This window comes from Scyliorhinus canicula, chromosome 15 (genome assembly GCF_902713615.1).
Source record: "Scyliorhinus canicula chromosome 15, sScyCan1.1, whole genome shotgun sequence".
Taxonomy (NCBI): domain Eukaryota; kingdom Metazoa; phylum Chordata; class Chondrichthyes; order Carcharhiniformes; family Scyliorhinidae; genus Scyliorhinus; species Scyliorhinus canicula.
Genome location: NC_052160.1, coordinates 146,633,101 through 146,660,868, shown reverse-complemented (window position 1 = coordinate 146,660,868; position 27,768 = coordinate 146,633,101). Strand labels below are relative to the sequence as shown.

The 27,768-nt window shown below is 50.7% G+C and overlaps 1 protein-coding gene across 4 annotated transcripts in view; it reads left to right on the top strand.

Moving 5' to 3' along the window:
* LOC119978552 (TRAF3-interacting JNK-activating modulator) overlaps nt 1-27,768 on the top strand; it is a 92,262-nt gene that overhangs the window by 55,323 nt on the left and 9,171 nt on the right. For 2 of the 4 annotated variants that reach the window (XM_038820277.1, XM_038820276.1), the window contains 4 exons: nt 18,519-18,581; nt 20,674-20,733; nt 20,816-20,928; nt 22,223-22,336. In XM_038820277.1, the coding sequence (XP_038676205.1) occupies nt 18,519-18,581; nt 20,674-20,733; nt 20,816-20,928; nt 22,223-22,336 (350 nt within the window). Of the gene's footprint in view, nt 1-18,518; nt 18,582-20,673; nt 20,734-20,815; nt 20,929-22,222; nt 22,377-27,768 lie in introns of all 4 variants that reach the window. The other 2 variants (XM_038820279.1, XM_038820278.1) reach the window with 2 other exon arrangements.

The window sequence follows — 27,768 nt, the reverse complement described above, 5'->3', positions numbered from 1 at the left end:
TGCCCGGCCCGCACCGCGACCTGCAAAGCTTGTGGCAAGAAAGGCCACTTTGCAGCGGTGTGTCAGTCCCGGACGGTTGCCGCTATCGCGCCCCCGCTCCCCTCGCCTCAGCCGATCGCACAATGGGCCCCGCCGTCCGCTTTCCCCAACCCCACGTGCGCTCCATGGGCACCGCCATCTTCATCCCCCACTGCCATGTGCGTTCCATGGGCGCCGCCATTTTGTCCCGACCCCACAACGTGCGCTCCATGGGCGCCGCCATCTTGTCCGCCGCCATCTTCTCCCACACAGGTACTCCAGACGCCGCCATTTTGTCCTCCCCTCGGGACGGGGCCACGGGACACGGGTCGCTACCGCTCCTCGTCGGACTCATCTGACTCGACTGCTGATCGCCCGCTGCTTGCCTCCGTTATGCTCGACCAGTCGCGTCCTCGCAACCTTCCACATCAGTGCTGGTCAACGGCCACGTAATCTCCTGCCTCATCGACTCCGGGAGCACCGAGGGCTTCGTCCACCCGGACACGATAAGGCGCTATTCCCTTGCGGTCCATCCCGCCAACTGGCAGATCTCTCTCGCCTCCGGTTCCCACTCCGTCCTAATCCGGGGTTTCTGCCTGGTTAAACTTACTGTACAGGGCGTGGAATTCGACCGTTTCCATCTGTACATTCTCCCCAACCTCTGCGCGTCACTCTTACTAGGCCTGGATTTCCAGTGCAATCTCCAGATCCTCACCCTCAAATTCAGCAGACCCCTACCTCCCCTCACCGTTTACGGCCTCGCGACCCTCAAGGTCGAGCCCCCCTCCCTCTTTGCCAATCTGACCGCAGATTGCAAGCCCGTCGCCACCAGGAGCAGACGGTACAGCACCCAGGACAAGGCCTTCATCAGGTCCGAAGTCCAGCGGCTGCTTAGGGAGGGTATCATCGAGGCCACAAACAGCCCTTGGAGAGCCCAGGTGGTAGTGGTTAAGACCGGGGAGAAGCACAGGATGGTCGTGGACTACAGCCAGACCATCAACCGGTACACGCAGCTCGACGCGTACCCCCTCCCCCGCATTTCTGATATGGTCAATCAGATTGCACAGTACCGGGTCTTCTCTACTATTGACCTGAAATCCGCCTACCACCAGCTCCCCATCCATAAACCAGACCGTCCCTACACTGCCTTCGAGGCAGACGGTCGTCTGTACCAATTTCCTAGGGTTCCCTTCAGCGTCACAAATGGAGTCTTGGTATTTCAACGAGAAATGGACCGAATGGTTGACCGGTACGGACTGCAGGCCACCTTCCCATCCCTCGACAATGTCCCCATCTGCGGCCATGACCAGCAGGACCATGACGCCAACCTTTCTAAATTCCACCACACCGCATCTCTCCTTAATCTCACGTACAACAAGGAGAAGTGCGTGTTCCGCACAGACCGCTTAGCCACCCTCGGTTACGTAGTCCAAAACGGACTACTGGGGCCCAACCCCGACCGCATGAGCCCCCTCATGGAGCTTCCACTCCCCCACTGCCCCAAGGGCCTCAAACGCTGTCTTGGGTTCTTTTCTTATTACGCCCAGTGGGTCCCACAATACGCGGACAAGGCCCGCCCACTTATCAGGTCCACACATTTTCCCCTCTCGGCCAAGGCGCAACAGGCCTTCACCCGCATTCGATCTGACAAGCCAAGGCCGGGATGCACGCAGTAGACGAGACACTGCCTTTCCAAGTAGAAAGCTTCAGATGTCGCACATGCCGCCACGCTGAATCAGGCAGGCAGACCCGTGGCATTCTTTTCACGCACCCTCCACGCCTCCGAAATTCGACATTCCTCTGTTGAAAAGGAGGCCCAGGCAATCGTTGAGACGGTGCGGCACTGGAGGCATTACCTGGCTGGCAGGAGATTCACTCTCCACACTGACCAACGGTCGGTAGCCTTCATGTTCAACAACACGCGGCGGGGCAAGATCAAGAATGACAAAATCTTGCCGTGGAGAATCGAGGTCTCCACCTTTAACTACGAGATCTTGTATCGCCCCGGCAAGGTCAACGAGCCCCCAGACGCCCTCTCCCAGCACAGAAGTGAACCAGCTCCGTGCATGCACGAGACCCTTTGCCATCTGGTGGTCACTCGCTTGTACCATCTGATCAAAGCCCGCAATCTGCCCTACTCCGTCGAAGAAGTACGGACAGTCACCATAGACTGCCAGGTCTGTGCCGAGTGCAAGCCGCACTTCTACCGGCCAGGTCGCGCGCGCCTGGTGAAAGCGTCCCGCCCCTTTGAACGCCTCAGCGTGGACTTCAAAGGGCCCCTCCCCTCCACCGACCGCAACACCTACATCCTTAGTGTGGTCGATGAATTTTCTAGGTTCCCCTTCGCCATCCCATGCCCGGATATGACGTCTGCCATCGTCATCAAGGCCCTGGATTCCATTTTCGCCCTGTTCGGTTTCCCCGACTACATCCACAGTGACAGGGGATCCTCGTTCATGAGTGATGAGCTGCGTCATTTCCTGCTCAGCAGGGGTATCGCCTCCAGCAGGACGACCAGCTACAAACCCCCGGGGAAACGGGCAGGTAGAGAGGGAGAGCGGGACGGTATGGAAGGCCGTCCAGCTGGCCCTACGGTCCAGGAACCTCCCAGCCGCTCGCTGGCAGTAGGTCCTCCCTGATGCGCTCCATTCCATTCGGTCACTACTGTGCACCGCAACTAACAGTACACCCCATGAACGTGTTTTTGCCTTCCATAGGAAGTCTACATCCGGAGTGTCGCTCCCGACTTGGCTCACGACTCCGGGCCCAGTCCTTCTCCGTAGGCATGTCCAGCACCACAAGGCGGAACCCCTGGTGGACAAAGTACGCCTTCTCCACGCCAATCCTCAGTATGCCTACGTGGAGTTCCCACGACGGCCGCCAGGACACAGTCTCGCTCCGGGACCTGGCTCCCTCAGGTGCCGATCCCATGCCCACGCCCCTTTTTCCCCCTGCGCCACCCTCCTTTTCCCCGGCGCCCCCCTATTCGTCCCCACCAGGTCCATCCCTCGTCCCCCTGCCCACCCTGGAGGACACGGAAGATTTCGGCTCGCTCTCAGAGTCTGCCCGCCAGCAGCCAGCACCAACACCGGCAGCACCTGCACCGACGTCGCCACCACAGCTACACCGATCACCGCCGTTTCGGCTCAACCTGTAACCTGCTAACCGGATGGACTCTTGGTTTTCTTTGTTTGAACCCTTTTGTAAATATATCATCCTTTGTATTATAGTTACACGTCACACCCGCCGGACTCATTTTTACAGGGTATGAATGTGGTGATAACCACTGTAGATATGCATACTTGCAGTAGGGGGATGTATGGCTCTACCTGTAATACAGGTTCCTCCGGTAAGCCCCTGCCGGCTAGCTCCGCCCACAAGGAGCTTGTGTATAAATATGCGTGTGAGTCACTCAGACCCTAGTCTACAGTTGCAGCCAGAGGAATAGCATCACACAGCAATAAAGCCTTGATTGAACTTGTCTCTTGTCTTTGAGTGCAATTGTTAGCCAAGGCTGAACCAAGGCTGTAATGCGGTCAGGAGATGAGTGACCCTGGCGGAACCCAAACTGAGCGTCCGTGAGCAGGTTATTGCTGAGTAAGTGCTGCTTGATAGCACTGTTGATGACGCCTTACATCACTTTGCTGATGGCGGAGAGTAGGCTGATAGGACGGTAATTGGCTGGGTTGGATTTGTCCTGCTTTTTCTGTACAGGACCGACCTGGGCAATTTTCCACATTGCCACGTAGATGCCACTGTTGGAGCTGTACTGGAACAGCTTGGCTAGGGATACGGCAAGTTCTGAAGCACAAGTCTTCAGTACTATTCCCAGGATATTGTCAGGGCCCAGAGCCTTTGCAGTATCCAGTGTGTGAAGTCAGGGTATTTATAGTACAGTAATATAAGTAAACAAAGTAGGGTAAAGGAAGCGCACTCCCTCAGTACTGACCCTCTGACAGTGCAGCACTCCCTCAGTACTGACCCTCTGACAGTGCAGCATTCCCTCAGTACTGACCCTCTGACAGTGCAGCACTCCCTCAGTACTGACCCTCTGACAGTGCGGCACTCCCTCAGTACTGACCCTCTGACAGTGCGACACTCCCTCAGTACTGACCCTCTGACAGTGCAGCACTCCCTCAGTACTGACCCTCTGACAGTGCTGCACACGTTCAGTACTGACCCTCTGACAGTGCGGCACTCCCTCAGTACTGACCCTCTGACAGTGCGACACTCCCTCAGTACTGACCCTCTGACAGTGCAGCACTCCCTCAGTACTGACCCTCTGACAGTGCTGCACACGCTCAGTACTGACCCTCTGACAGTGCGGCACTCCCTCAGTACTGACCCTCTGACAGTGCAGCACTCCCTCAGTACTGACCCTCTGACAGTGCGACACTCCCTCAGTACTGACCCTCTGACAGTGCAGCACTCCCTCAGTACTGACCCTCTGACAGTGCAGCACTCCCTCAGTACTGACCCTCTGACAGTGCAGCACTCCCTCAGTACTGACCCTCTGACAGTGCAGCACTCCCTCAGTACTGACCCTCTGACAATGCAGCACTCCCTCAGTACTGACCCTCTGACAGTGCAGCACTCCCTCAGTACTGACCCACTGACAGTGCAGCACTCCCTCAGTACTGACCCTCTGACAGTGCAGCACTCCCTCAGTACTGACCCTCTAACAGTGCAGCACTCCCTCAGTACTGACCCTCTGACAGTGCAGCACCACCTCAGTACTGGATGAGCTCAAGACGTGACATTTGACTTTAAAAGTCTGCAAGCTAAGACAAGCTGAAGCTCAATTTGAAAAAGATGAAACCATAAAACATTGTGACGCAAGGTTCTACATTTCAAGTGAACCGATTCTAAATCCTAAAATAGTCGTCACTGATTGAATGGAAGACTTCAGAGAAACCGTACAGTTTCATATCCGAGGTGTTGCAGGGCAACCGTGTGGTGTTCAAAATAAATTTTAAAGAAATATAGAAAATGTAATCATTAAAAATAAATCTGCAGAATGAACTTCCTGAATTTGATGCATTTTTAAAATATTCTTTGTTATTTTTGGTCTGATTGTGGTTTTGCTGGGGCAGCATGTAGCTGTCCGAGAGCTGATACCACATTGAAACCTTTCACATCCTGTTTTGTGTGATTTTTGAATGTGTTTCTTAAATGTGAGGGGTTGGCAACTGTGGCAAATGTAAGTTATATTTGAAAGTAACTTTTCAAACCCAATCTCATTGATCTGTTTTAACAGCGTGTGCAGTGTGATCCTGTGCTCTGATGAGAGTTGGAATTTGCAGTTAAAGCATTCTGAACAGTTTTATAATGTAAATGTACATTTGCTCAAATAACATCCTGGTTAGGCATGTGAGCATTTTTTAAAGCTCATGTACAGTTGAAAATATGCTAGCCAAATGTCATTCTGTGAAATGAAGTATTAAATATTGTTGATTAAAACTGTTGGGCGGGATCCTCCCCATTGCCGGCAGTGTATTGACACCCGTTGGTTTCTCGGCAGCTATGGGGGGGCCCACAATGGGAAACCCCATTGGCCGGCTGTCGGGATAGGGGGCTGCAGGACCAGAAAGGGGCGCAGCGGGACAGAGAATCTCGCCCAACTAAACCTTACATTATTGGACACAGCGCCATGCATACTGACCTGAAAATTTGCCTTCTGCTCTTTCTATTAAAATGGGTTGACATGGCAACCAGAATCGTAGACAATGGATCGCGTGGGTCGCTCCAGTGCAGTGCTGGCCCCCTGTAGGGCTCCGAATCGCTGCTCCTGGGGGCCTGTTGACGCCGTCGTAAAAGCTATCGCGTTTACGACGTCGTCAACACTTAGCCTCAGGTACAGAGAATCCCGCCCTAGGTTTTGGATAGGACTCCAATCACTTTCACTGAAACAATTTCACTTCATGTTGTATCATTGGGTGGAACTCTCTCATTCAGCCCGTGTGGGTTTGATGGGGGGGTTTGATGGGGGGATTTGATGGGGGGTTTTGATGGGGGGATTTGATGGGAGGTTTGATGGGGGGGTTTGATGGGGGGTTTGATGGGGGGGTTTGATGGGGGGGTTTGATGGTAGGTTTGATGGGGGGTTTGATGGGGGGTTTGATGGGGGGGTTTGATGGGGGGTTTGATGGGGGGTTTGATGGGGGTTTGAGGGGGGGGTTTGATGGGGGGTTTGATGGGGGGTTTGATGGGGGGGGTTTGATGGGGGGTTTGATGGTTGGTTTGATGGGGGGGTTTGATGGGGGTTTGATGGGGGGGTTTGATGGGGGGTTTGATGGGGGGGTTTGATGGGGGTTTATATAGATATAGAACAGTACAGCGCAGAACAGGCCCTTCGGCCCTCGATGTTGTGCCGAGCAATGATCACCCTACTCAAACCCACGTATCCACCCTATACCCGTAACCCAACAACCCCCCCCCCCCACCTTACTTTTGGACACCACGGGCAATTTAGCATGGCCAATCCACCTAACCCGCACATCTTTGGACTGTGGGAGGAAAACGGAGCACCCGGAGGAAACCAACGCACACACGGGGAGGACGTGCAGACTCCGCACAGACAGTGACCCAGCCGGGAACCGAACCTGGGACCCTGGAGCTGTGAAGCATTCATGCTAACCACCATGCTACCGTGCTGCCCCTGATGGTGGGTTTGATGGGGGGTTTGATGGGGGGTTTGATGGGGGGGTTTGATGGTGGGTTTGATGGGGGGTTTGATTGGGGTTTGATGGGGGGTTTGATGGGGGGGTTTGATGGTGGGTTTGATGGGGGGTTTGATGGGGGGGTTTGATGGTGGGTTTGATGGGGGGTTTGATGGGAGGTTTGATGGGGGGGTTTGAAGGGGGGGTTTGATGGGGGGGTTTGATGGTGGGTTTGATGGGGGGTTTGATGGGGGGGTTTGATGGGGGGTTTGATGGGAGGGTTTAATGGGGGGTTTGATGGTGGATTTGATGGGGGGTTTGATGGGGGTTTGATGGGGGGTTTGATGGGGGGTTTGATGGGGGGTTTGATGGGGGGGTTTGATGGTGGGTTTGATGGAAGGGTTTAATGGGGGGTTTGATGGTGGGTTTGATGGTGGGTTTGATGGGGGGTTTGATGGGAGGGTTTGATGGGAGGGTTTGATGGGGGGGTTTGATGGTGGGTTTGATGGAAGGGTTTAATGGGAGGTTTGATGGGGGGTTTGATGGAAGGGTTTAATGGGGGGTTTGATGGTTGATTTGATGGTGGGTTTGATGGGGGTTTGATGAGGGGTTTGATGGGGGGTTTGATGGGGGGTTTGATGGGGGGTTTGATGGGAGGTTTGATGGGGGGGGGTTTGATGGGGGGTTTGATGGGAGGGTTTGATGGGGGGGTTTGATGGTGGGTTTGATGGAAGGGTTTAATGGGGGGTTTGATGGTGGATTTGATGGTGGGTTTGATGGGGAGGTTTGATGGGGGGCTTGGTGGGGGGTTTGATCTCAGTTCATCTGCCTTGTTCGTCAGACCTCTTGCATTAAAATGAATGCCATTCAATCTTGCCAAACTTCATTATGACTCAACTGGTCTAGACATCCTGGGTGGGATTCTCTCAGCCCAGGCCGGGCCAGAGAATCACCTGGACGGGCACAACACCGCCCTGACACCTGTCTGCCGATATTCCGGAGAGCGGAGAATTGGCACCATTGGCACAAGCACGGTCGGCGCGGCACTGGTCGGGGGCCGCTCTACACGCCCCCCCCCCCCTCCCCCCCCCCCCGGGCGATTCTCCACCCGGGATGGGCCGAGCGGCTACGCAAAAAATCCAAGTCCCGCCGGCGCTCTTACCCAGTGGGACCTCGGCGTGCATGCACCTGGGGGCGGCCTGGAGAGGGGGGCAGAGGGTCTGACCCCGGAGGGGCCTCCGCTGTGGCCTGGCCCGCGATCAGGGCCCACCGATCAGCAGGCCGGCCTCACAGGCTGGGAGCCTCTTTTGTTCCGCGCCGGCCCCTGTAGCCTTACGCCATGTTGTGTCGGGGCCGGCGTGGAGAAAGGAGCCACCGCGCATGTGCGCAATCGAGCCGGTCCCACTGCGCATGCGCAGACCCGCAGCGCCCATCTGACGCTGGATCGGCAGCTGGAGTGGCATGGGTCGCTCCAGTGCCGTGTTGGCTCCCTGTAGGGGTCAGAATCGCTGCTCCTGAGGGTATGTTGACCCCGTCGAGAAACGCAATGGCGTTTACGACGGCGTCAACACTTAGCCTCAGGGTCAGAGAATCCTGCCTCCTGCGCCTTCCTGACTCACTTGATATCTCTTCTATTTTTGGCTGTAAATCTCTCCCTGCTGAACCTTCTCTTCGGGTCCATGCCAAGTTAGTTTAAACCCTCCTCAACGGCACTAGCAACCCTCCTTGCAAGGACACTAGTCCTATTTCGGTTCAGGTGCAAACTGCGCACCTTGTACAGGTCCCACCATCCCCAAAAACGATCCCAATATCCAGAAATCTAAAGCCCGCCCTCCTGCACCATTTCTCCAGCCACACATTAATGAAATGAAAATTGCTTATTGTCACGAGTAGGCTTCAAATGAAGTTACTGTGAAAAGCCCCTAGTCGCCACATTCCGGAGCCTGTTCGGGGAGGCTGTCACGGGAATCGAACCGTGCTGCTGGCCTACTTGGTCTGCTTTCAAAGCCAGCGATTTAGCCCTGTGCTAGACAGCCCCATTAATCGGGACTAACCTCCTATTTCTATACTATCTCTGTGCACTTTTAAAGCCATTGGTAATGCATTGCCACCATGTTCAGTGGGGGGGGGGGGGGGGCAGATCGTTTTCTAGGGGGCCCTTTTCTATCTCTACTATAAAAACGGGTCCCGTTTTTAACCTACTTCCTGACTTTGTGAATTCTCCTTTCAGGACCTCATCCTTTTTGTTTGCTTATATTGTTGGTACCAATGAGAACCACAATATCTGTCTGTTTGTCCTCCCCCTTCAGTATGTCCTGCAGCCATTCAGTGATATCCCTGAACCTGGCACCAGGGAGGCAACATACCATCCTCAAGTCATTTTTGCAGCCACAGAAATACCTGTCTGTTCCCCTTACAATTGAATTCCCTACTGATGGAACTATCAATTCACCAGACACGTGTTTCCGATGTGAATCTCGGCTTTAATCGACTTACTTCAGAGCCAGCCTGTTACCTGTTGATGAACTCGTAGTGACCCAGGCTGACTCTGGACACGGGTACTTATACAGCTGCACTAGGGGGAGGAGTCATGGGTGGAACCAAGGGTGGAGCCCAGTACAAGTTCCTAAGTGCTCCAAGCATTACTCCCCCTAGTGGTAGGACAGCGCTACTGCGCTTACAACAACAGTATGAATTAACATATATATTAACATATTACATTCACCACATTCACCCCCTTCAAAAAAATCAAGTCCGGCGGGGGTGGTGGTCTAGTCTATAAAGTCAGTCTGTCCGGCGGTCGAATTGTCTGCGGAGCACCAGGGTTGCAGCCTCTTGCGGTGGCTGGATGGGTGTGGTGTGCTGGGGTACGATGGGGGACTCCAGCGAGGGTTGTATCCGAGCTTCATACTCTCCTGGTTCGACCGGGGACTGGGGGCGCTGGGGGCCGGCCGGCGCGGGGGCGCGGAACTGGTGGAGCAAGCTTGTGGGCTCGGGAGCGCAAGGGGGCGGCAGCATGGGGTGTAGGGTGAGAGGTCCTTCTGTGGGGGTAGGGGGGGCGCTGGATCCGGCGGGTGCTAGATCCCGGAGGGATACCGTGTCCTGGCGGCCGTCAGGGAACTCGACGAATGCGTACTGGGGGTTGGAGTGGAGCAGGCGCACCTTTTCAACAAGGGGGTCGGTTTTGTGCGCCCTGACGTGTTTCCTCAGGAGTACGGGGCCCGGTGTCCTCAGCCATGCCGGAAGTGAGACCCCCGTGGTAGTGCCCCTGGAAAAAATGAAGAGCCTCTCGTGAGGGGTCTGGTTGGTCGCCGTACACAAAAGGGACCTAATAGCGTGGAGCGCGTCTGGGAGGACTTCCTGCCACTGGGAGACTTGGAGCTTTCTAGACCGGAGGGTCAGTAGGACGGTCTTCCAGACCGTCGCGTTCTCCCTCTCCACCTGCCCGTTCCCCCTGGGGTTGTAGTTCGTTGTCCTGCTCGAGGCAATGCCCTTGTCGAGCAGGTACTGACACAGCTCGTCGTTCATGAAGGACGAACCCCAATCGCTGTGTACGTAGCTGGGGAAACCAAACAGGGTGAAGATGCTATGCAGGGCCCTAATGACTGTGTGGGAGGTCATGTCGGGGCGCGGGATAGCGAAAGGAAAGCAGGATAACTCGTCTACGACGTTTAAGAAGTAAACGTTCTTGTTAGTTGAGGGGAGTGGCCCTTTGAAATCAATTGCAAGGCGTTCAAAGGGCCTAGAAGCCTTGACCAGGTGGGCCCTGTCTGGTCTATAGAAGTGTGGTTTGCACTCCACACAGATCGGGCAGTCCCTGGTGACCGCTTTTACCTCCTCGTTGGAGAAAGGCAGGTTTCGGGCCCTAATGTAGTGGGCGAGCCGGGTGACCCCTGGGTGGCAGAGGTCATTGTGGATGCTTTTTAATTGGTCGATCTGCGCGCTGGCGCATGTCCCGCGGGATAGGGCATCCGGAGGCTCGTTGAGCTTCCCGGGTCGATATTCGATATCGTAATTGTAGGTGGAGAGTTCGATCCTCCACCTCAGAATTTTATCGTTTTTTATTTTGCCCCTTTGCGAGTTGTCGAACATGAAGGCAACTGATCTTTGGTCGGTGAACCTCCTACCTGCGAGGTAGTGCCTCCAGTGACGGATAGCCTCTATAATGGCTTGTGCTTCCAGCTCGACTGAAGAGTGTCGGAGTTCTGAAGCGGAGAGGGTATGGGAGAAAAATGCAACTGGTCTCCCTGCCTGATTTAACGTGGCTGCAAGAGCTACCTCTGAGGCATCGCTCTCTACCTGAAATGGGGTGGATTCATCCACCGCCCGCATGGCCGCTTTGGCGATGTCCTCCTTGATGCCGTCGAAGGCCTGGCGTGCCTCGGCTGACAGGGGAAATCGTGTGGCCCTAAAGAGTGGGCGGGCTTTGTCCGCATATTGAGGGACCCACTGGGCGTAGTAGGAAAAAAATCCCAAGCACCGTTTGAGGGCCTTGAGACAATGAGGGGGAGGGAGTTCTAACATACGGTCCGGGTCGGGGCCCAGGACTCCGTTTTCCACGACATAGCCGGGGATGGCTAGTCTGGATGTGCGTAAAACGCATTTCTCCTTGTTGTACGTGAGATTCAGTTTCTGTGCTGTCTGGAGAAAACGGTGGAGGTTGGCGTCGTGGTCCTGCTGGTCATAGCCGCAGATGGTGACATTGTCCAAGTACGGAAACGTGGCCCGCAGCCCGTACTGGTCCACCATTCAGTCCATTGCTCGTTGGAACACCGAGACCCCATTGGTGACGCCGAAAGGGACCCGGAGGAAATGGAAGAGGTGGCCATCGGCCTCGAATGCCGCGTAGTGGCGGTCCTCCGGGCGGATTGGGAGCTGGTGGTATGCAGACTTCAGATCCACCGTGGAAAAGAGCCGGTACTGGGCAATCTGATTTACCATGTCTGCAATCCTGGGAAGGGGATACGCGTCAAGGAGCGTAAATCTATTTATAGTCTGACTGCAGTCGACCACTATACGGAATTTTTCCCCGGTCTTAATGACCACCACCTGAGCTCTCCAGGGACTATTGCTGGCCTCTATAACCCCCTCACTCAGTGGCCTTCGGACCTCTGCTCTGACAAATACCCGATCCTGCAGGCTATACCGCCTGCTACGAGTGGCTATGGGTTTACAGTCCTTAGTGAGATTGGCAAAGAGAGGAGAGGGGGGGGAATTTGCAGCGTAGCGAGGCTGCAGATCGTGAGATGGGGCAGGGGCCCTCCGAAGCTGAGGGTGAGGCTCTTGAGGTTGCATTGGAAGTCTAGGCCTAATAAGAGTGGCGCGCAGAGTTCGGGCAAAACGTAGAGTTTGAATTTCGAGTAACTAGCGCCTCGGATTGTGAGTGTCGCGGCGGTGCGCCCCTGGATCTGGACCGAATGGGAGCCTGAAGCGAGCGAGATAGTGTGCTGCGCGGGGAAAACGGGGAGCGAACAGCGTCTTCCCAGGTCTGGATGTATGAAGCTCTCTGTGCTCCCGGAGTCGAAGAGGCATGGCGTTTTGTACCCGTTGATATGGACCTCTGCCATCGAGTTTCGTAGATTCTTTGGTCGTGATTGGTCCAGGGTGACCGCGCTGAGTTGCGGGTAGTCGGTGGCTCGATCAGCTGTGCTGGAGTGGCCCCATGATGACTGCCCTCTGAGTTCATAGTTTAGTTCGAATTCCTCCGCTGAGTTGTCCGAGCGCGGAGATGCCGATCGGGCCCGTGGATCGCACGTGGCCGGCGGCGAGGAAGATGGCAGCCCCCATGAGTTGCACAAGGCCGGCCGCGTGGTGGAGGTTTTCCAAGATGGCGGCCGCCATGGATCGCACGTGGCTGGAGGGGCGGAGTCGGGGCATAGGCCGCAGCGTTTTGGGACCCGCGGGACTGCGAGTGAGGGGAGCGATTACTGCGAGTCGCTGGGGAGTTGGAAGCTGGGGCCCATTTAGCGAGGCACACTCTTGCGTAATGCCTTTTTCGCCTGCAGCTGCTGCAGGTCGCGTTGCGGGCCGGGCAGTGCTGCCGCGGGTGCTGATTCTGGCTGCAGAAATGTCAGGCTGGAGCAGCATAGTGGCTGGCTGGGGCAGCATAGTGGCTGGCTGGGGCAGCATGGTGGCTGGGCGGCCGCGTAGCACAGGCCTGGGGGAGTCGCTAGTCGGGGGCCCATGATTGGGTCGCGGGGTCCGCGGGGAACGAGTTAAGGCTGCGGAAGGAGACCTCCATTGTGGTCGCAGCTTCCACAGTCGTTTCTAAGTCCTGGGCCCCCTTTTCCAGCAGTCGTTGGCGCACATAGTTAGACCTGACACCCGCTACAAAAACATCGCGTACCGCCAATTCCCTGTGTTCAGCTGCGGTAACCGCTTGGTAATTACAGTCATTGGACAAATTGTTAAGTTCTCTTAGGAATTCGGCGAGTGATTCCATAGGCCACTGACAGCGAGTCGTAAACACATGGCGAGCGTAAACTTCATTAATGGGCCTTACATACATTTTTCCGAGAACTGCTAGCGCCGCAGTATATGAACCGGCCGAGTTTAGTTGCATCGAGATTCCATGGCTCACCCTCGCGTGCAGTAGACTTAGCTTCTGATCCTCTGTAGTTTCGGCTGTGCTTGCTTTGGCCAGGTAGGCCTTGAAGCACCGGATCCAGTGGGAGAAGATTTCTTTAGCCTCTGCATCCTGCGGGTTGAGTTCCAGGCGTCCAGGCTTGAGGGCCGATTCCATAATCGATATTTTACTGTTCTTAAGTCGATTAAATTGATGGAATCATCAATTCACCAGACACGTGTTTCCAATGTGAATCAAGGCTTTAATCGACTTACTTCAGAGCCAGCCTGTTACCTGTCGATGAACTCGTAGTGAACTCAGGCTGACTCTGGACACGGGTATTTATACAGCTGTACTAGGGGGAGGAGTCATGGGCGGAGCCAAGGGTGGAGCTCAGTACAAGTTCCGAAGTGCTCCCAGCGCTACTCCCCCTAGTGGTAGGACAGTGCTACTGCGCTTACAACAAGTGTGAATTAACATATATATTAACATATATTACATTCACCACACCTACCACTAGCGTCCTGACATTCTTCCCCCTCCCCTCTTGTGTAGCAGACCCACCCATGATGCCATGAAATTGGCTGCCACTGCTTTCCCGACACAGTCATCTCCCTCAACAGTATCCAAAACGGTATATCTGTTAGAAAAAGGCTTGGCCAGGGGGGGATTCCTGCACTACCTGCCTCCCTCCATTTAGAAACATACATAGAAGCGGAGAAAATAGAAGCTGGAGGAGGCCATTTGGCCCTTTGAGCCTGCTCAGTCATTCATTATGATCATGGCTGATCATCAAGTTCAATACTTTGATCACGTCTTCCTCCCATATCCCTTGATCCCTTTAGCCCCAAGATGTATATCTAATTCTTTAATGAAATTACACATTTGTGCTTCAACTACTTTCTGTGGCAGTGAATTCCACAGATTCACCACTCTCTGGGTGAAGAAACGTCGCCTCACCTGAGCCCAATTCACTGAACATGTGTTTTGGGACGTGTGGAGCCGGTATGTTGTAGCTAGGGGGTGGGTATAAATGATTGTATAGCAGCAATGGGGGTTTCAGACAGAGCACCCTGATCCTGAGAAGAAACCCCAACTCCACACACCTGCCACCAAGTCATTCCCCGCTACTCCTCGTGGTCCAGGCATACACCCACCCAGCAAATCCAAAAAGTTACAAAAGTTTGCTTTATCCTTGCTCTGCCTCAATGGCACCTGGGTCCCGCTTGTAAATATCAAATCACACCCGCGTGACTCCCAGCTGAGAGGGGTGGAGCATCACGGAGAAAATCCTAGCACTTATACTGCAATGTTGCCCCTGTGGATTTGCAAGGCAGCTGATGAGGGCAGCATGGTAGCACAAGTGGCTAGCACTGTGGCTTCACAGCGCCAGGGTCCCAGGTTCGATTCCCCGCTGGGTCACTGTCTGCACGTTCTCCCAGTGACTGCATGGGTTTCCTCCAGGTGCTCCGGTTTCCTGTCACAGTCCAAAGATGTGCAGGTTAGGTGGATAGGCCATGCTAAATTGTCCTTAGTGTCCTAAAAGGTTAGGAGGGGTTATTGGGTTAGGGTGGAAGTGAGGGCTTAAGTGAGTCGGTGCAGACTCGATGGGCTGAATGGCCACCTTCTGCACTGTATATTCTATGTGTGCAATACTAGACATTTTAGACGTTGAACTCTCTCCAGTAATTTGACTAAGAAGCTATTCTGAACCGAGATAGGGACATTGATGTGCTGCCTCGCAGTCCAGGCTTTGTTCAGCCAGGAAGCGAGCTGCAATGGAGTCTATCATTTATGTCCTGTTTCCTAATTTGAATAGACAAAAGGAAAAGCTGAGAGCTGTCTGTACCAAACCTAGCCAAACCTAGCCGAGAAAGTCAGCGGCTCTGAAATCCAACAGCACAGTGAGGAAGTAACTCTTAAATTAATGTAGTTCTCCAAAAAGGAGAGACCTTTATAGTGCCAGAAAATTTGCCTAATTGTGCAAAGTGGCACAGCTCAGATTCAGGGGCACCATTGATGCCGAGGAGTTGAAGGTTCTTCTGCAGGAGATGTGCCAAAGGAGCGTGGCCGTTTTGGGGGCTGAAAGTAGCTCAGCCTCCATTAAAAGTACAGGTACCAGCTGACCATTGAGTTAATATTGAACCCGCTGCAAACAAGGAAGACGCTCTGGTATCTGGAACGTAGCAAAGGTGAATATTGGGAGAATTGTGCCGGGTTTAATATTTGCTGCCACAGCACTATACACGATATACCCTATATACTATACACACTATATACACGGTACACAATACATTATATACTATACACACTATATACACTGTACACAATACACTACATAACCTATATACTATACACACTATATACACTGTACACAATACACTATATAACCTATATACTATACACACTATATACACAATGCACTATATACCCTACGTGCTAAACACACTATATACACTGTACACGATGCACTATATACCCTATATACTATACACACAGTATACAATACACTATATACCCTATATACTATACACAATATACACTACACGATACACTATATAGGATCTACTCCCATTTGGAAGCAAATGGACGTATTAGCGAGAGGCAGCATGGTTTTGTGAAGGGGAGGTCATGTCTCACTAACTTTTTTAAAATAAATTTAGAGTACCCAATTATTTTTTTTCCAATTAAGGGGCAATTTAGCGTGGCCAATCCACCTATCTTGCACATCTTTTTTGGATTGTGGGGGTGAAACCCACGCAGACACGGGGAGAATGTGAAAACTCCTCATGGACAGTGACCCAGAGCCGGGATTCGAACCCGGGTCCTCAGCGCCGTAGGCAGCAATGCTAACCACTGTGTCACCATGCTGCCCAATGTCTCATTAACTTGACAGAGTTTTTCAAAGAGGTCACAAAGATAATTGATGCAGGTAGGGCAGTGGATGTTGTCTATATGGACTTCAGTAAGGCCTTTGGCAAGGTCCCTCATGGTAGACTGGTACAAAAGGTGAAGTCATACGGGATCAGGGGTGAGCTGGCAAGATGGATACAGAACTGGCTAGGTCATAGAGGCAGAGAGTAGCAATGGAAGGGTGCTTTTCTAATTGGAGAGCTGTGACTAGTGGTGTTCCACAGGGATCAGTGCTGGGACCTTTGCTGTTCGTAATATATACAAATGATTTGGAGGAAAATCTAACTGGTCTGATTAGTAAGTTTGCAGAAGACACAAATGTTGGTGGAATTGTGGATAGCGATGAGGACTGTCAGGATACAGCAGGATTTAGATCGTTTGGAGACTTGAGCGGAGAGATGGCAGGTGGAGTTTCATCCGGACAAATGTAAGGTAATGCATTTTGGAAGGTCTGATGCAGGTAGGGAATATACAGTGAATGGTAGAACCCTCAAGAGTATTGACAGTCAGAGAGATCTAGGTGTACAGGTCCACAGGTCACTGAAAGAGGCAACACAGGTGGAGAAGGTAGTCAAGAAGGCATACGGCATGCTTGCCTTCATTGGCCGGGGCATTGAGTATAAGAATTGGCAAGTCATGTTGCAGCTGCAGAGAACCTTAGTTAGGCCACACTTGGAGTGTAGTGTTCAATTCTGGTCGCCACACTACCAGAAGGATGTGGAGGCTTTCGAGAGGGTGCAGAAGAGATTTACCAGGATGTTGCCTGGTATGGAGGGCATTAGCTATGAGGAGTGGTTGAATAAACTCAGTTTGTTCCCACTGGAACGACGGAGGTTGAGGAGCGACCCGATAGATGTCTACAAAATTATGAGGGGCACAGACAGAGTGGATAGTCAGAGGCTTTTTCCCAGGGTAGAGGGGTCAATTAGCACAGGGCTAAATTGCTGACTTTGAAAGCAGACCAAGGCAGGCCAACAGCACGGTTCAATTCCCGTACCAGCCTCCCCGAACAGGCGCCGGAATGTGGCGACTAGGGGCTTTTCACAGTAACTTCATTTGAAGCCTACTTGTGACAATAAGCGATTTTCATTTCATTTTTCATTTCAGTTACTAGGTTTAAAGTGCGAGGAGCAAGGTTTAGAGGAGATGGACGAGGCAAGTTTCTTACACAGAGGGTAGTGGGTGCCTGGAACTCGCTGCTGGAGGAGGTGGTGGAAGCAGGGACGATAGTGACATTTAAGGGGCATCTTGACAAATACATGAATAGGATGGGAATAGAGGGATACGGACCCAGGAAGTGGAGATTTTAGTTTAGACGGGCAGCATGGTCGCACAGGTTTGGAGGGCCGAAGGGCCTGTTCCTGAGCTGTACTTTTCTTTGTTCTTTGTTCTATACTATACACACTATATGCGCTATATACAATACACTATATATACCCTAGAGACACATATACACTGTACACAATACACGATATTATATACACTATATACACTGTGCACTATACACAATGCACTATATACCCTATCTACTATACACACTACATACACTATGCACGATATACACTTTATACACCATATACAATATACTATATACACTATATTCACAATACACTGTATGCTATATATTATATACACAATGCACTATATACTACATACACTGTACACACTGTACATATTATGTACACTGTATACACAATATACTATATACACTATACACATGATATACATCATACACTCAATACATTACATACACTGTACACACTGTATACATTGTACATATTATGTACACTGTATACACAATACACTATATACATTATACTCTATACACTATACTGTATACACTGTATAAACTGTACACTATGTACTTTTTACACTATATACATTATATAGACTATACCCTATACACTCCACGCACTATATTACCAGTGTTTTCAAACTTTTTTGCCCAGGAGTGATATTTACCAACCGGCTGATCTTGCGATCCATGCCAGCCGACCTTCGTGTCCCAGGCGGGCTAACCTTGCGATCCATGCCAGCCGAACTTCACGACTCACGAGGCACCACCCCGTGACCCTCCTGACACCCGCCCGTGACCTACCTGTGGGTCGTGTCCCTGGATTTGAAATGACTGATATACACCATACATCCAATACACTATACTATATACTATATACACTAAACACTATATACACGATATACACTATACAAGCTCCTGAAACTGAAGGTTAAACCATGCAGTCAGATAGCAAAGGGACATGTATTTCTGCTGGTTGATGTAAAACCTGACCTTGGAAAGAGTTGAAACTTTCACCAAGCACAGCTATATTATGAGTGAGGGAATGATTATCGATTCTTTCCCCCAGCAAAACTACAAAAAATGGAAGAGCAGAAAGAGACGCTGGCATCTACAATCAGTAGTCTACAGGGTAAGCGTGTAGCTTTTTTGTTATTCTGTTATGAGATATGAGCATTGTTGGGAAGGCCGGCATTTATTATACATTCCTAATCGCCATTGGGAAGATGGTAGTGAGTTCCCTCCAATGACTGGCGGCGTGGTGGCACAGTGGTTAGCACTGCTGCCTCACAGCGCCAGGGACCTGGGTTCAATTCCTGGCTTGGGTGACTGTGTGGAGTCTGCACGTTCTCCCCGTGTGTGCATGGGTTTCCTCCGGGTGCTCCAGTTTCCTCCCATAGTCCAAAGATGTTCAGGGAAGGTGGATTGGCCCTTAGTGTCCAGAGATGTGCAGGTTAGGTTGTGGGGATAGGCCAGGACAGATGGGGAAGTGAACATGGATAGAGTTTTAGATTTTTGACCCAGCCATAATGAAGGAACAGCAGAGTTCCAAGTCAGGATGGTGTATGGCTTGGAGGGGAACTTATAGATGGTGTTGTTCCCATGTGTTTGTTGCCTTCTAGTTGGTAAAGGTTGGAGGTTTGGAAGGTGCTGTCAAAGGAGGTTTGGAAAGTTTTTGCAGTGCACTTTTATACGTACACACTGCTACCATTGTGTGTCAGTGGCGGACGGGGTGCTAACCAAGCAGGCTGCTTTATTGGCAATGGTGATGAGATACTGGAGTGTGTTTGGAGCTGCACTCATCCAGGCAGTGAGTCCCACTCCTGACTTGTGCCTTGTAGATGGTGGACAGGCTTTGGGGAGTCAGGAGGTGAGTTGCTCTCCACAGGATTTCCATGAGCAGTGTTAGTGTCACTGCCGATTTGTATTGGGGTCGGTTTAGCTCAGTGGACCAGACTGCAGAGTAAGGATATCAGCGCAGGTTCAATTCCTGTACTGGCTGAGGTTATTCATGAAGGCCCCACTTTCTCAACCTTGCCCCTCGCCTGAGGTGTGGTGACCCTCAGGTTAAATCACCACCAGTAAGCTCTCCCCCTCAAAGGGGAAAGCAGCCTATGGTCATCTGTTACTATAGTGACAACTTACTTTAGATTTCTATTACAATGAAAGTTATGTCTATATGACCTGAATTGACAAATACAGCCCACCTTGCACTGTAGTGTACTCTCTCTTTTATATAGATTGTCGGAATTAATCTGATTAATTTGTTTGGATGGGAATGAGAATGTTGTCTGCTTTGTTGTGTTTTGCTTTGGATCCCAGCTAAATAATTTCTTGTATCACTGATCCATTACCTGATTAGCCAGGACAGTTCAACTCACTTTGAGAATAATTCCTAGTTTAGGTGTTATTCAGGATGTTAGTCCGTGATAAATGATATAAATGGTGGTCAGCCCTCCATGGGGAGGCTTTCCTCTATGTGTGAATTTATAGAGAATTTCCTATTCTTAAATTATCACTATAAACCAAAAGAAATGTTTCTCAATATCATGCTCTGATGGAAACATACATCTTAAAATTTGAACTAATAGAGGTTGTTTCCAATTTCAAATTAAGGCAAACCCATTATAATACCATTCTTAAGCAGGCATAAGTCCAATTTTAAGCCCTGGCATGAATTATCCAGATGGGGGCTGAGGTACAAAAGATCTCTCTGGCCACCCACAGAAATGGTCCAGGCGACTTAAACGCCCAGGCCTCAACGTCATGAGTCTTGTCAGACCTCCGCCCTAACCCCGCAGAAAGCAGCTATCCTAAAGGCAGGGGGATGATTTTGGGCAACAGGGGGTCATCACTGTGGGGTCAAAACAATGATCTGAACCATCACAAAACTGCTTAGGAAGAGGGTAGTTGTGATAGACTTCCTCAGCCTCCTGGAATGACCTGGAGTCTCCTGGAATTGAATTTTCCGCCACTGAGCAGCTTGTGAGAGGAACAATCTAAATTTCTTGCTGCACCTTGTATGCACCTTGCGACTTTATAATGCCAGCAAGAGAAATCTCTGACTCAGTGGCACTACCTGACCACTGCTGTAGAGCTGCAAAAGTAATGGAATAAATCAATAATAGTTCTTTGTGCATTGAAATTCAGCTCAGACGCGACAGTAAATATGTGCCGAACAGTAATTCTATTCCATATTTTTTAAATTATCCTTCAAATTGCAGAAATGGTCAAGAAGCAAGCCATCCAGACAACTGCACAAAAGAAAGTGATGCAACAGAATGGTTAGTAAAAAAAGATCACAGTAACTCCAGATTAATTCAATGTTTGATTGTCAATGTCTAGCCTGGGTTTGCTTCATTTTAGATTTGTTTAGTGCCAGGAGTGAGCACCGTCATCAGGCACTTCAGCAGCAGATCAGTGAGCTGCGCGACCAATTGGAAAGACAGTCAGCCCTGCTTCATGCCAAGGAGAAGGAGGTGAGAAAATGATCATTGGGTCCAGCCAACCCACTTTCAGCATTAAATCGAAATATGCGCACAGCTCCAAATGGGCAAAAACAAAATCCAAAACTCACGGAGAGCAGAGTATTGATTTAATGTAATTCTTTCTAAAAGTTTGTTTTTAAAATGCATCATTACTGAGACTTGCTTTTTTTATTTAAGTAACACAGTATGATTGTATCAGGCGTTAGGATTTTAGATTAATAATCAAAAATATTTCATTCCGATCTAATACTGAAATAAGGGGTTGCCTGATGTTTGATTGTCACAATGACATATTGCCAGTGATGGGAATATTATTGGCCCCCGGATGGCCAATTGAATCATTTATTAGTCATTTAATGATCCAATTAAGAGCCACTTCCCGCTGCCATGGATACGTCTGCATCGACTCTCACAAACGTCTACAGATGTGCCATAGACAGCATCCTATCCGGCTGCATCACAGCTTGGTATGGCAGCTGCTCGGCCCAAGATCGCAAGAAACTGCAGAGAGTGGTGAACTCAGCCCAACGCATCACATAAGCTTGCCACCCTCCCATTGATTCTGTATACACCTCTCGCTGCCTCAGAAAGGATGGCAGCATTGTCAGAGACCCCTCCCACCCAGGCTTTGCCCTCTTCCAGACCCTTCCCCACAGCTACAAGACTTCTCAACGACTCCCCCTCGGACTGATCTGTTCCCTGTAAGAACACTATTCACGACTCTTGCTCATGCTGCTCTTGCTCAGGTATTTGCTTTTTTTGGCACCTTGTTCTGCACTGTAACCAATCACTGCTTGTCGATGTACCATTTGTCAATGTACTCTGTGGCTTATTTTTTTTTGTCTACTATGTACGTACTGTGTAAGTTCCTTGGCCACAGAAAAATACTTTTCACAGTACTTTGTTACATGTGAAAATACATCAAATCAATCAATATTTTGCCACCATGAGGGAAACTGCCAGGAAAATCCCAACAGTCTCCCAGCCAGTTCCAAGAGACATCCGGACACTCCCTGGCTCATGGCAACAATGGTGTCAATAGTGTAACCCCCACCCAACCGACTGGCCTCCTTCTACACTGTAGGGTATTGATGGATTCCCTGTATATAATCAAATTGGGTTCGAATCTTAACCATGCTCCTTTTATGAGGCGGAACTCCCCATCAGCTTCTGGAGGTGTTGTTTGTGTTGGGGAACATTAGTTAAGATTGTTACCTCTTGATTCTGTTTATAAGCCTTTTTATTCCTCACCTGAACAATCTGTCCTTTCCCATTAACACAATAGTGCAGCGAACTACACTCAGAACTCACACACGTGCAAAGTGAGCATCGAGCCTGGCTGGAGAAGTTGCAGCTTCCTCGGGATCAGTCAAAGAGGTTTCAGAAGAAACCCGCCCAGGTGAGGTTCTGAAATCATCTCATCTCCAGTCACAAGGCAGGTGAGACATGGCCACAAATACCAGAGTTTAACAGTAAGCAGCAATAAATTACTCAGGGTTTATTTCAAGGCCTGAAGTCAAACACAAAGGGCAGAATTCTTTGATAATGGGGCTATGTCCCCACGCCCGTGAGAAAGTGGGTGCGAATCACTCTGGACTTTTTTCTAGAAAGTCCAGAGTGATTCTTTGTTTTGAAGGGGGCTAGCAGGGCTCCGGAGTAGTCCATGCAGAGCTCCGGCTGCCGATATGGGGCCCCTCGCAGCATGGCAGACCCACACAGCGAGCTAGCCCCCACAATATAGCCCCCCCCCCCCCAGATCGCGCGCGCCCGCCGATCGGTGGCCCCCAATCTCAAGCCTGGCAGTCCAGGAGGCCCCGCCCCTCACCCCGGTGACAGATCCCCCCGCCCCCTGCCCCCAGCAGGGTGGCCTCAGACTGTGTACTCAGCTGCCACTCCCAGTGCCCGCCGGGTGGAACCATAAGTGAACCACGCCGGTGAGAACTCGGCCAATTGTCGCGCAGTATCGCCGCGGAGGCCTCTTTCAGGGGCCCCTAACCAGCGCCGCAACCACCACTTGCGCGCGACAGGTGGCGATTCTCCTGTCCGCGGAGAGTCGTGGGAATGCATCGGACCTGATCGCGGGTCTGACGCCCCATCCTCCGCTCCCGCGCCGAGTACGCTTTCGGCACAGAGGTTCAGAGAATCCCACCCATAAGCTTCCTTTTCCTGAATTCACTAAATAACTTTCAGTTTCAAATGATCACTCATTTGGACTTGTTTGATGATTATTTTGTATTTATCATCAATAACCATTTTATTCACATATTAACCCGTCAAATCTGAATCGTTATGTGACAATGTTTGGTTGAATTGATTTAACACCATTAACTTAAAAAAAAAAGTAACCCGAAGGTACAGAGTACGATTCAGCAACCCCTGTGTGGTGAATCACCGTAACGTAATTCACACTGTATTACACATGTTGTACCATGTCCCTGTAAGCTCGGCACACAAGCAGTTGCGCTGCTCTGCCACTAGGGGGAGATGCACTGGGAGTGTGCAGGAGTTTGTACTGGGCTCCACCCTTGGCTCCACCCACGGCTCCTCCCCCTAACCGGAAGTATAAAGGTTGATGTTGAGAGCCTGACTGCCAGTTCATCTGGAGTTCATCATGTCACAGGCAGGCTCTGTTGTAAGTTGATTAAAACCACTGTTCACTTCTAAACCACGTGTCTCGTGAATTGATGGTCTCATCACCCTGTGAAATCGGCCTGGAGCTGGGCACCGGGGTGAATCAGGTGAGACTCTCAATATAAGCTCCCCGCTTGGCGCTGGGCCCATCGCAAGTCACCCGACTACCTCCGCCCCGCGCGATTGGGTCTAACCCTCGCTGGGCCAGATCCAGATCTGCATATTTACATTTGCATTACGGCTCATTTAAATACCTGGTCTCTGGGTTCACTTGGCACCCAGGACTCAACAGCTACGCCTGGCAGACCTCACCAGGGCACCGTTTAGTACTGGTTCATACAAGCATGGGCCAAGCCAAACGGCGCCTTGGGGGATTCGTGCAGGCCAATAGAGACCCTGGGTGGTTGGGGACAGGGCAGGCTTCAACCCTGGCACTCCCCCAGAACTTTGGAACCTTGGCACTGCCAACCTGGCAGTGTCGCTCAGGTACCCTGGCAGTGCCATATAGTAATGCTAGGAGCACTGGCAGTGGCAGAGTGCCCGGTGGTAATACTAAGGGCAGTGTCAGAATGCCCGGGTGCCAGACCGGCACTATTACAAACCCGGACCAGATCCCAACAGTGGCTCGGACACAAACCCCAATACTTTATTTTGATTTTCTAAGCCTGTGAGGGAAGGACACCTCGCTCCAGGAGTGATTTCACAAAGAAATAGTTGATTAAAACAAACTTATTATTAACACGGTAGTAAAATCTTTAGTGTCACACCAGAAAATTACTTACAATTACCATTCACTATTCAATACAGTGAATACAATACCCTTAACTGCTATCTTTATTCCCATTTAAACAGCAAGAAAAAAACCATCTCAGCTCTCAATGCACTGTAAATACCAAGGGCACACAGGGCTACTTGCTTCAGAGATATTCTTTGAGAAAGAGAGATCTCTTGGCACTGCTTTAAAGGCAAGATCTGACTCCTGTCAGACCCATGCAGACCCTTGTTGTATTTCTTCAGAAGCTGTTTCGCACCTTGTTTCAGCTCCCCCCTTGTTCTCAGACAAGTCTGCACTGCTTTAAAGACTGTTCATCTATTTTAACTAGCCCGCAGAGAACAAAACTGTTTGACTTTCTCACCACAGCTTCATTCAGCTTCGAACTGAACTGAACTGCTTTCTGCAAAATGGCTGATGTCCTAGCTCCACCCAGCAATCACATTATCTTACCAAGCTGAAATCTCATTAACTCCGCAGGGAAGCCCCTTAATCCAAACAAAATTCCATTCATCTAAGCTTTTTACGATGGGTTAATTGCACTCCTGGGCCCCAAAATATACTTGTCTTTCAAACTAGGATTTCTTTTAATACATGACAGCAGCAGTCATTCACACTAACCCAGACAATTTACCCATAACTGCACCAAATACCCACAATACAAGATATCTGCAATTCATCACAGCACAGCCAGGGTCTGAGCCAGGGGGTGGGGGGTGCGGGGCACTTTGTCCATGGGATGGGGTGGGTGGGTGAGGGGAGGTTTTCAGGGGCCTCAGGAAGGTTGGGGAGTAAGGCGTGGGAGGGGTGGCAGAAGGCAGTGGGGCGGGGGGGGAGGGGATGGCACCCTGATCTGAGAGCAGCTGTCCTTGCTGGTGAGATCAGCTCCAGCAGCAGGAAATTTCTCTCAGTGCGGCCTCAGCAGGAAGAAACGCCCCACCCAAGGTCCAAAAAACCGCAAGGTGCAGTCAAATAGCGGGGTGTTTCCCGGTGCTGCAGCCACCAAGAAACCCAGCACTAACGCTAAACGCATCTGACAGTGGACTTTATTTTAAGTCCGCTGAATCGTGCTCATTATAACATAAAAGAAAGAAAACTGGCCATTCAGCCCAACTCGTCTGTGCTAGTATCTATTGTATTGATTCTGCACCAGACACCCAAGGTTTGGTAAAATGTGGTTAGGCGCCAATAACATTTTGGTTGAAATAGACAAGATTTGGGATTCAGGACACTTGCTTTGGAAATAAAGCCACAAGATGCTGTAGCTTTTCAACAAATTAACTTTACCATACAAGGACAAGAGAATACAATTTACGATATCTATCTTGTACTCCAACATTCAGGATTAACATGAAGTACATGTAAATTAACCACACTGTAGAATACAAACCAGACCTGACCAAGACAGACCACACGGACTTCACAATAACCCACCCCAGATATCAGTAAATTTGAGTCAACCAATCTCAGCGAAACTCTATCTTCCTCACAAAGGACTCTAAACTTTTCATTTTTGAAGATCAAGGGCTCAATCGAACAGCATCGTGTTGCCCGACTCGGTGACACGCCAAGGCCACTAAATCTCCTGAGAGGCCTCTCACCAGATTTGCGATGCTCGGAATGCCTCACAAGATCTAACATGATTTTGATTTAATTTATTATTGTCACATGTATTAGTATACAGTGAAAAGTATTGTCTCTTGCATGCTGTACAAACAATGCATACCGTACATAGGGAAGGAAGGAGAGACTGCAGAATATAATGTTACAGTTATAGCAAGATGTAGAGAAAAGATCAACTTAATACGAGGTAGGTCCATTCAAAAGTCTGATGGCAGCAGGGAAGAAGCTGTTCTTGAGTCGGTGGGTACGTGATCTCAAACTTTGGTATCTTTTTCCTGATGGAAGAAGGTGGAAGAGAGTATGTCCAGGATGTGTGGGGTCCTTAATTATACTGGCTGCCTTTCCGAGGCAGCGGGAATTTTAGATAGAGTCAATGGATGGGAGGCTGGTTTGCGTGATAGACTGGGCTACATTCATGACCTTTTGTAGTTTCCTGCGGTCTTGATCTCACAAAACATCGCAATCTGGATCTCGTCCTCACTGGGCAAGACCCAGATTAACACATTTAAATGAGCCATTACTCATTAAATATGTTGCTGCCCGATTCTCCCAAGGCCCGGGAACTAATGCCGATGCCTGGGGCACCTCACAATGGTGCCATTTAGCAACTTGTACCTGGTGTAAGGGCACCTTGGGGGGGGGGGGGGGGGGGGGGGGGGGGGGGGGAGACCCCTGGGTTGTGAGGGCAGGGTAGCACCCCGGCTCTCCCTCTGACCCCTGGGGACATTGGCAATGCCAGGCTGACCCACTACAATGACGCCCATACGGTGACCAGGGGCATGATCAAGCGGTGCATCGGTGTCTTGAAGATGCGGTTCAGGTGCCTGGACCGCTCTGGAGGGACCCTCCAATATAGAACAAAGAACAAAGAAAAGTACAGCACAGGAACAGGCCCTTCGGCCCTCCACGTCTGCGCCAACCATGGTGCCCGTCTAAACTAAAATCTTCTACACTTCTGGGGTCCAAATCCCTCTATTCCCATCCTATTCATGTATTTCTCAAGATGCCCCTTAAATGTCACTATCGTCCCTACTTCCACCACCTCCTCCGACAGCGAGTTCCTCGGGGCTAAACCAGGGGCTGGTTTAGCTCAGGGCTAAAGAGCTGGCTTTTAAAGCAGACCAAGGCAGGCCAGCAGCACGGTTCAATTCCCGTACCAGCCTCCCCAAACAGGCGCCGGAATGTGGCGACTAGGGGATTTTCACAGTAACTTCATTTGAAGCCTACTTGTGACAATAAGAGATTTACATTTCATTTCCAGGCACCCACTACCCTCTGTGTAAAACACTTGCCTCGTACCTCTCCTCTAAATCTTACCCCTCGTACCTTAAACCTATGCCCCCGAGTAATTGACCCCTCTAACCTGGGAAAAAGTCTCTGACTATCCACTCTGTCTATGCCCCTCATAATGTTGTAAACCTCTATCAGATCGCCCCTCAACCTCCTTCTATCCAGTGAGAACAAACCGAGTTTATTCAACCTCTCTGATGCGCGATCAATGAACACAGAAACAAAGGAATAGTCCGAATCGAAGGCTTTAATCTACAAGAAGTGTGCCCAGCAGCTTGAGTACAGAAAGAACGATGGCTGCTAGGAGACACGGGTTCTTATACTCCGCCTCGTAGACGGAGCTGCCTTGCTCTCGACCAATGAGAAGACATCACTTGGGCCAATGGGCAGCGAGCTTTCTACACCAAAAGCAGCTCACACTCCCAGGTACTGTAGTACCTCTAGTCATACTACCACACTCTCCCTATAGCTAGTACCGTCCATGCCAGACAACATCCTGGTAAATCTGTGGGAAG